At 40.1% G+C, this 10,400-nt stretch overlaps 1 protein-coding gene across 1 annotated transcript; it reads left to right on the forward strand.

Moving 5' to 3' along the window:
• The first annotated feature begins 200 nt into the window (after positions 1–200).
• LOC136711469 (zinc finger protein 271) lies at positions 201–4,633 on the forward strand. Its single transcript, XM_066687767.1, has 2 exons — positions 201–756; positions 1,956–4,633. The coding sequence occupies exon 2, from the start codon at positions 2,114–2,116 to the stop codon at positions 3,902–3,904; it is 1,791 nt and encodes a 596-aa protein (XP_066543864.1). The 5' UTR covers positions 201–756; positions 1,956–2,113; the 3' UTR covers positions 3,905–4,633.
• Positions 4,634–10,400: the final 5,767 nt, after the last annotated feature.

A 10,400-nucleotide genomic window follows, 5' to 3' on the forward strand; every position in this document is an offset into this window, starting at 1 on the left:
TATGTATATATTAAAAGTATAGCAGAATGTGCATTGCTCACTAGTGTTACAGAAATACATAGAAGAGAAATGCCCCCCAACAAACAAACAATCAAGCAAACAAAGGCTCTGCCTAATGTGTTTAATTTGCATTTTAAAACGGGTCTCACACTACAGATATATTTGCATAATGATTTAGGTACGTGAGCAACACTAGCACTGCCAGTTATTCTGAAACGCCCCCTAACGTCCTGACGTCACACGTCGCAAAACGACTGCGTCGCTCCGAGCCAAGAAGGAAGTCTGGCAAAACTGAATGTCTCTTTGAAGAGTAAGACAAGCGAACTTCCTGGGAGTTTGCTTGTGGACAGGAGGGCATAATGGCCGATCCTATGTCTGGAAACGTTTCATTTTCAGCTCGTCACCATCATGGAGTCTAAGCGGTTGAATTCCTCGGATTGTAGTCACTTTAAAAAATAAACTCACCTCTTCCTCTGAGATTATAGCTAGATCAGTAGATTGTAGAATTACAAAGATTATCTAAAACATGTTAGCTGTCCATTAGAATTTACTGCAAGGCGAGAAATTAAGTGAAAGTCCGAAACTGAGTTTGCAGTTAAGGTCAAGATTAGAAACGCCAGAGAAGGCAGTAAGAACAGTGGGGAAAACGAAAGACTGGATTGTGAAAACAGCGGCTCTGCTGGGGTGCAGGTTTCCCGTGACGGAGAGGACTGAGCAAAGCAGGTGCTGGTGAGCTGTTATTAATCGTTGTAAAAAGTAAGTTTTACTTTTTAACTACAGTGATCTTGCAAACATTGCAAAGTATTGGCTTCCCTGTCTGAACTGGCTCAGGTTGATCAGTTTGTTCATTGTCTTAAATTGAGGCGTTGTGAATACTCTGATCAACCATACTTGATGTAGAAATATTAATAACATTAGTCCACTCCCGCAGTGACCAAGTACCAGCTGTATAATCCTTTATTAAATAACGGCGATATGTCAACGTATTATACTGTCAAGTAGTACTTAGGTCGCGTTCGTGTAGCGCAGATTTCCGCAGTTTTGTCCAGTTCTGTGCAGTTCTGTGCAGAAACACAGAGATGTGTTGCTGCACATCTCTGCATTTCTGCACAGAACTGGGCAAAGCTGCGGAAATCGCAAATAAATCGGTGCAGAATCGCCGCAGGTCTGAAGTTGCTGCTGGAGGCAAGCTGTGACTGAAACAAAAGAGACGATGCAAGATCAAGAGGGACATGTTAAGCCGAATGAAAACTACTGCTGCCCCCTTTTTAGCGGAGGTGAACGAAAACTTATCACACAATGAAGGCTTGAACTATGGAAGCATTGTAGTGCCAAAATACAAACCAATACATACGTGGAAATATATATCAGGGTATTGCATTGCCTATGTTGTGAATGTGTCATACCATAATGCAATACAATTCACACGTTAAACAATACAAGTTTATTTTTTTGGTCACTACTGAATTGCTTTTCAGCATCATAGTGTTTTAGTACGCGATGGCTCTATTTCCTTCTTACTGATTTACAGCTTCCTTATATACTCAGAGTCCTTCCCCATGTTCTGTGGATGAACCTACAAAGCCTCTTTTTACATTGAACACAAACTCTACACATTGTATATTTACATTCCTTCCAGGGAACTCTACTTGGAACTCAATATTACACCAATTCTAGTACTCCTAACACATAACAAACAACATCAATGTAAAGAATGCACGTTAGATTAATTTGAATATTGTCCTTTTCCTTTTTTGCTTGTATATTTCCTGTCTTATTATTTAACCACACACTTCACAGGATCACACTACCTAAAATAGTATCATATTATAGGATAGTGTAAACAGGCCTTAGTCCTGTATTGCCCTGATCAGTCACCTATCATTTATCACAGTAAGACCTTACTTTTCATTTACTGGTTCTCAATTAAATATATTGTCTTCCATCTTTCACAGGAGCTGTAAAGGCCAGTGCTCTCTGAGAAAGTGAGAAAACAAATGCCATTGAGAATCAACATGGCATGGAAGAGTAGGATCTTAGTCTGAGACGGGATTTAGAACCCACAGCCATTGAAGACGAAGGGGAGATTGTTGACCATCACAGGAATGAACAGATGGAGGAGAAGCTCAGTAGTTTGCACCCTGTCTATATGGCAGAGGCAGGACCTCAGAGGCACAATCCAGCACAGTCTGAGCACAGAAGAGAGGGGCTCAATCATCCGGATCCAGTGAACACTACTGAAAATATTGACATTAAATCTGTGGTTAAACTGGAGTACACAGAAGTGCAACTGAGTGAAACTGATACATTGAATGTTTCGGAACCGCACATTGACCTACTCCAAGATACCATTTTGGATTGTATCACTTATAAAACAGAGACTGAGCTCCAGTCTGTTAAACATGAGAACACAGAGACTGAGCTAGATACCTCCCAGCTGGATCAATACAGAGAGGACAATAGAAGCAGAGGACAACAGCCAGAACAAAGGATTCCTCCTCAGGAGGAAATGAGGCCTTGCTCAGTGAGATTGGAGAGACTGTTATTGCCACAAAGAAGTAAAAGCTTCAGCACTTACAGATCACTGGCAGTGAACAAAGACACAGCAGAGTTCACTGGAGACCATGAGAACTGTAATTACTGTGCACAGTGTGGAACAAGCTTCAGAATAGCCTCACATCTTAAAATACACCAGTGCCACCACATGGGAGAAAGACTGTACTGCTGTGAACAATGTGAAACAGAATTCTGCAAATCAGGTAGCTTGAAGTCACACCAGAACATTCACACAGGAAATCAACATCACAGCTGTGATCAGTGCAAGAAGCTTTTCATTACATCAGAAGAACTCAAAATACATTACCAAAGTCACATGGTAAATAGACCTCACAGCTGTGATCAGTGTGGGAAGAGTTTCATGAGATCATCCTACCTTCGAATACACATGCAAATTCACACAGGAGAGAGCCCATATAACTGTAGTCACTGTGGAAAGGGCTTCTGTAGTTCATCAAAGCTTAATTCACACTTGCGAATGCACACAGGGGAGAGACCGTACCGCTGTGCTCAGTGTGGGAAGAATTTCTCTCAATCAGGACATCTTAAGTTACACCAGAAAATTCATACAGGAGAGAGACCTTACAGCTGTGATCAGTGTGGGAAGTGTTTCATTACTTTAGGAGAACTGAGGAAACATTGTAGAGTTCACACAGGAGAGAGGCCCTACAGCTGTGATCAGTGTGGGAAGAGTTTCATGTTGTCAGGACACCTGAAGCGACATTATCGAGTTCACACAGGAGAGAAACCTCACATCTGTGATCAGTGTGGCAAGGGTTTCAGTACATCAGGACATCTAAAGAAACATTACCAAGTTCACACAGGACAGGGGATGTGCAAATGTAGTCAGTGTGGGAAGAGTTTCAGTCGTATATGTAGTCTTAAGTTACACCAGAAAATTCACACAGGAGAGCGACCCTATAGATGTAATCAGTGTGGGAAGGGTTTCATTGTATCAGCAGAACTGAGACGACATTTTCGAGTTCACACAGGAGAGAGACCATTCACCTGTAATCAGTGTGGGAAGGATTTCATGGCATCAGGAGAACTGAAGACACATTATCGAGTTCACACAGGAGAGAGACCATACAGCTGTGATCAGTGTGGGAAGGATTTCATGGCATCAGGAGATCTGAAAAAACATTATCGATTTCACACAGGAGAGAGACCATACAGCTGTAGTCAGTGTGGGAAAGGTTTCATGGCATCAGGAGATCTGAAGAAACATTATCGAGTTCATACAGGAGAGAGACCATACAGCTGTAGTCAGTGTGGGAGGAGTTTCGGTTACTTGCATACTTACAAGGCACACCAGAAAATTCACTCTGGAGAAAGACCTCCATTGTGATCAGAGTGGGAAGGGTTTCAGTACATCAGGAGAACTGAAGAAATGTGAAATTCACACAGGAGAGAGACCATGTAACTGTAGTCACTGTGGAAAAGGGTTTCTCTGATTCATCAAAGTGTAATTTACATTTGAAAATCCACACAGGGGAGAGACTACAGCTGTGCTCGGTGTGGGAAGAATTTCATTACATGAACTGAGGAAACATTATAGAGTCCACATGAGAGAGAGACTAGTCTGTGTATCTCTCTCTCTCTCTCTCTCTCTCTCTCTCTATAGATCTCTCTCACAAGAGAAAGAGAGATCTATATACATTGCTGTGTTAAAGGCTCAGGTGTCATTGTTCATCAATCAACATAGTATGGAAATAAGGTAGGATTTTCCTATTATCCTAGAATTCTGGGATCTGTTGTTTCTCGGTGGCTCAGATGCACGGTGACATGGCTGAGATGAACAGTTTGAAACTGGTTTGCTGAAAGGCCCATTGTGCAATAGCATATACTGCAAATGTTGTTGTATCATGATTAATTTGCAGACCATTGAATCATTAAAAACATTTTCTAAGAACATTTTTTTTATGAATTTCTTTAATTTCAATATTCTTACAAAAATATAAACTTTTATTTAAATGTACTTATAAATTGTAAATGAAATACTGCATTCTGTTTTACTTCTGATATCATTTATCATTTTAATAAATAAAGTCGAAGCCAGAAGGAGGCTGTACTTAAATGGTGTCTACTTTCCTTTTTATTGATGGTGCCAAAATCAAGCAGTTCAAATACAAATTAAAAAATTTAAACCCTTCCCAGGTACCAGATTTTGAAAATAATGATAATGTTTTAAAATATAAATATATGATGAATGAAATACAAAACAATGTACCAAAATGTTTTTAATTAACCCCGTATGCTGCTGTGTACCATGTTTAGTAAAGACGTAAAGACACATTTTAGTTTTCTAGAAAACCATGCAAAGGAAATATAAATAACTTCTTAGTGTACAATATTTTCCTTTATAATAATGAACTTTTGTAATAAAAACAAACTACAATACAATTAAAATAAGTATAATAAACAAAACACTGAACACTGGAGCTCATGAAAATAGTACAGTGAAATGCTACAATAATAAACAATGAACAGTAATTATCAAATAAAACATAACTTTCAAACCTGTGCCATCAGCAGCTTGCTCTGTGTCCCATTCATTGAAATTTTCAACACAATAAACATGAGGGATGCTCTACAAATGCGCTACAGGACTTTGCCCAGCATTGTGATCTGGTTGCCGCAATTGCTTGCTTCATTGCCTTGTATTGAGCACTGTTTTCTGAACGTATTTCGTCATATCACTGTATAGCTTTTGCTAAAAACTACATAAACTACAACTTAACAAATACAACTAACAATACAACTAGCAATAATATAAAACTATTTATATTGTTGTAAAAGGTGAATGGATTGCCGCACACTATGAACGTGATATTCTGCTTGTGGATTGTGATAATGATCATAAACAAGGTGTTGTGCCTGTGGATTATGACCATGAACATGGTGTTCCGCTTGCGAATTCTGAATCTGAAGATTCGAATTTGTTTACAAGGGTTGTGATGGAAACTGAAGACCCACAATTCTCCTGGTGCATCACCCATGTTGCAGATGGCACACAAACATGAATTAAGGTAAGTTTGAGGGGGGGTTTACCAGCTTTCTTTTCATATTTATTTTCTTAACTTTTTTGTTGTTAAAGAATGCTTGCTCACATATGGACATAGCATACATTATGCATGATTCAATTTAGCTATATATAACTATTTTAATGAACTGAGAGAGTATAGCAAACATTTGTATTTTGTTTACCCTAGTACAAAAGTGTATGTACATAAAATCATAGGCCATATTGCATATTACAGAATGTACAGTATTATGTCCCTGAATTGTACAATTCAACAGATTAAACATTTTCTCGGATTCTCAAAATAGCCAGCGCCAGCTATATGAATAAAGGAGGGTGAGGGTGGGTATTGGTACCTGTATTTAAAAGTTTTGGAAATTCATTATGGGATTTAAATTGTTATTAGTGTAGGTAAATTATTCTGGTTGAATTAAGATGGCAGACAGACGTGTATCAAAGCAAGTTCGTGTTGAGCACTAGGTCTCTCTAGGAATCTCCCTAAAGAGTTCCCTCTGATCTTGTCATTAATGATGTGCAGACCCAAAGCTTGACAGATGCACTAAATTTGGAGTGCTGTTGGTGTGAGAAATAGGGGGGTTTGGCCAAATATATGGCAGTTGCAATGAGCTGTGCTATGTGTACCTGTCACAGTGTTGAAATCACCCCACACAGCAGCACCTACCCCTGGTCCTGGAAGTGGCCAATCTCTGTGTGTAAAGTGTTGATATATTCCTCTTTGTAGCAGGGAGACTCAGAAGGGAGGGGTGTTTGAACACAGATAGATGTCAGATTCACACATGGTTATTCCTTGTGTCTCTTTGGAGCCACGTGTGTGTTAGTCCCAGTTTGCTGTGCTGATGCAAGATGTGAGCTTCTCCTTGTACCATATTATAATCCCCCTGAGTCCCTGCCGTGGCATACTATGTGCAGTTTGACGGAGGGCACTAGGACCTCCCTGTAGCCTGAGGGGCAGTGAGTGGGCACGTCAGCACAGCACCATGTTTCTTCTAAAATTATAATGTCTACATTTTTAATGTTTTCTATAAATTCAGGGTTTGTACTCTTAAATCCAAAGGTAGGGAAATATAAACGTTGGTTATTCCGGCACCTCACTGATATCACTGTTTCTGATTCGATAATTTCAAATAATTGACCAAGAAGCAAAAGTAAAGTAGTTCTTTAAAATGTGTTTGTAAAACTCAGATATCGTAGTAAGTGTTTTTTGTTTTGTTTTCTTTGTTTCTTCACTCTACATATTTTGTACAAATATACATACAGTGAGGGAAAAAAGTATTTGATCCCCTGCTGATTTTGTATGTTTGCCCACTGACAAAGAAATTATCAGTCTATAATTTTAATGGTAGTTGTATTTTAACAGTGAGATACAGAATAACAACAAAAAAATCCAGAAAAACGCATTTCAAAAAAGTTATAAATTGATTTGCATGTTAATGAGGGATATAAGTATTTGACCCCTTTGACTTAGTACTTGGTGGCAAAACCCTTGTTGGCAATCACAGAGGTCAGACGTTTCTTGTAGTTGGCCACCAGGTTTGCACACATCTCAGGAGGGATTTTGTCCCACTCCTCTTTGCAGATCCTCTCCAAGTCATTAAGGTTTCGAGGCTGACGTTTGGCAACTCGAACCTTCAGCTCCCTCCACAGATTTTCTATGGGATTAAGGTCTGGAGACTGGCTAGGCCACTCCAGGACCTTAATGTGCTTCTTCTTGAGCCACTCCTTTGTTGCTTCGGCTGTGTGTTTTGGGTCATTGTCATTTTCAATGCCCTGGCTGAGGGAAGGAGGTTCTCACCCAAGATTTGACGGTACATGGCCCCGTCCATCGTCCCTTTGATGCGGTGGAGTTGTCCTGTCCCCTTAGCAGAAAAACACCCCCAAAGCATAATGTTTCCACTTCCATGTTTGACGGTGGGGATGATATTCTTGGGGTCATTCCTCCTCCTCCAAACACGGCGAGTTGAGTTTCTGACCACAACACTTTCACCCAGTTCTCCTCTGAATCATTCAGATGTTCATTGGCAAACTTCAGACGGGCCTGTACATGTGCTTTCTTGAACAGGGGGACCATGCGGACGCTGCAGGATTTCAGTCCTTCACAGCGTAGTGTGCTACCAATTGTTTTCTTGGTGACTATGACTACCCAGCAGCCTTGAGATCATTAACAAGATCCTCCCGTGTAGTCCTGGGCTGATTCCTCACCGTTCTCATGATCATTGAAACTCCACAAGGTGAGATCTTGCATGGAGCCCCAGACCGAGGGAGACTGACAGTTATTTTGTGTTTCTTCCATTTGTGAATAATCGCACCAACTGTTGTCACCTTCTCACCAAGCTGCTTGGCGATGGTCTTGTAGCCCATTCCAGCCTTGTGTAGGTCTACAATCTTGTCCCTGACATCCTTGGACAGCTTTTTGGTCTTGGCCATGGTGGAGAGTTTGGAATCTGATTGATTGATTGCTTCTGTGGACAGGTGTTTTTTATACAGGTAACGAGCTGAGATTAGGAGCACTCCCTTTAAGAGAGTGCTCCTAATCTCAGCTCGTTACCTGTATAAAAGACACCTGGGAGCCAGAAATCTTGCTGATTGATAGGGGATCAAATACTTATTTCCCTCATTAACATGCAAATCAATTTATAGCTTTTTTGAAATGCGTTTTTCTGGATTTTTTTGCTGTTATTCTGTCCCTCACTGTTAAAATACACCTACCATTACAATTATAGACTGATCATTTCTTTGTCAGTGGGCAAACGTACAAAATCAGCAGGGGATCAAATACTTTTTTCCCTCACTGTAAGTTCTTCTGCAGTGGAAACCATTGGTTCAAACCGGCTGTCCTGTACCTGGGGGCAGGGGTTGATTGACGTCCCCTCCCAGGTCACTGTGTTCAGGTTGCAGGCAGCACAGAAGCTGCTGTACACCCCTGAGCTGTGCTGGAGAGGTCTGGCTCTGTCACTCCTGCGGAGGGTTGGGTGGGGGAGGTTGTTTTGGACCAGCAGTTGTTTTTAATGACAACGGTCAATCTTACTATTACTGGGCTAGAGGGATTTTATATAAATATGCTTAAGGTCTGGAGTTCTATGACACTTTCAAGGTCTGAAGACAGTCTTTTAACTATGTTTTTATTTGAGGAACCTTTATTATTTAATGATATTTTTAAAATTGTTTTGAGTCCAGAGCCTCCACCCTGGGTCACCTGGTGGACTGGGATGAGTGGAGGTGGAAGAGCAGGGCTGAGCTGGCCGGGTTGCTGGGCATGCACTCTGTTTTGGGCTTTGTCCTGCAGTGTTATTCAGAGAGGCGGGTCCCGGGGCGTGAGCTCGTGATCCCCTCAGTGTTGCTCTCCCCAGGGGTGCCGGAGGGGGAGTTGGGTAAGCGGCCTGGGATACTGTTGAGTATGGATAGAGAGACTGAGACTGAGACTTTGGGGGAGCGCAAACAGACAAAATGCAAATAGGCTGACATTAAATTAGTTTCTAACTAAGCATTATTTACTCTTCAATCATAATGAGGAGAAATTAATAACTTGAATAAATTCATTCAGAATGAAGCTGGGGAACAAGGGGGAAGAAAGAAAAATAGAAAAAGAGAGGAAAATAGGAGTAAAAGATAGAAATTGATGGGCTCCTTCTGAATTCCAAGTGTTTATAGTGATTTGATACAGAAAATTTTCTGGAAATTGCAGAAAAATTCAATTTTGTTTATTTTGTCTTGTAGGATAGCCCAGATCCAAAAGTCCCGGTTAGAGTGCCACCTCCTATGGATAATGTTTGACAAAATTAAAACCTAACTAAAATATGAAATACATAAGTATAGAAATAAATAAATGCATACATTATTTGTTTTGTTTTGTTTTAATTTCGTTATTCATTTCCGTTTTTTAATGTAGTGTTACATAGCTATTTTAAAGTTTATTTTAGATTACAACTGAGGTGGTGGGGGAACATGGGAGGGCATTGGGGAGGGAGGTTAAAAAAAGTATAGTTTGTATTGTATGTTTCTGTAAACAATAAAAAAGATTCGTTAAAAAAAGCAATGAACAAGAGTATGAACAAGAACTGAAATCTCAAGGCTTTGTATAAATGTAGAAACGTTTATTATATAAATAAACCACAACGATAAACTATATACACACTATACACAATATACAAACTACTATATATATATATATATATATATATATATATTATATACACACACACACACAGTACAAAAACTAGACACCCTATACAGAAAAGACTATAAATACACTAGAAAAACTATACACACTATATAGAGAATATTATATATACAGTACAAAAACTATACACAAAAGACTATATATACACTACTATACAATCCTGCCTGTCGTTAAGTGCGAGCAGCCCACCACTTTAAATATCAGTTGGGATTTACAAATCGGCTAGTGAGTCACGACACGACACTTGTCAAAACACTTTGCTATAACGTTACACGATATAGAAAGGGAATTCATATTTTCTCCACGGCCATTTGGTTAATATAACTCAGATATTGAACGTATTGCCTGTCGCTGTCAAACAGAATTCTGTTCGCTGAGTGATGGAGCGCTGCTGCTGACAGGGTCTGTCCATCTTTGGAAAGGATGGAATACGGGTACTCGATTGGTTCTGTCCATCTAGCTCTTCCAGCGATTGAAGACTTACTGTCCCCCCATTGACTCCCCTACTCCAGAGCCGATTCTCTCTCAACACTCACCCTCAGTGTTGAAACAAACAACCCACTCAAATCAGGACCCCTCCCGACCTTGACTTTTCAGCTGTATACGTCACACTTTATGTATGTG

The sequence above is a fragment of the Amia ocellicauda genome, chromosome 16 (genome assembly GCF_036373705.1).
Source record: "Amia ocellicauda isolate fAmiCal2 chromosome 16, fAmiCal2.hap1, whole genome shotgun sequence".
Lineage (NCBI taxonomy): Eukaryota > Metazoa > Chordata > Actinopteri > Amiiformes > Amiidae > Amia > Amia ocellicauda.

Excerpts from the sequence above, each read along its gene's own strand:
- LOC136711469 (XM_066687767.1), top strand. The coding sequence starts at position 2,114 with ATGGAGGAGAAGCTCAGTAGTTTGCACCCTGTCTATATGGCAGAGGCA.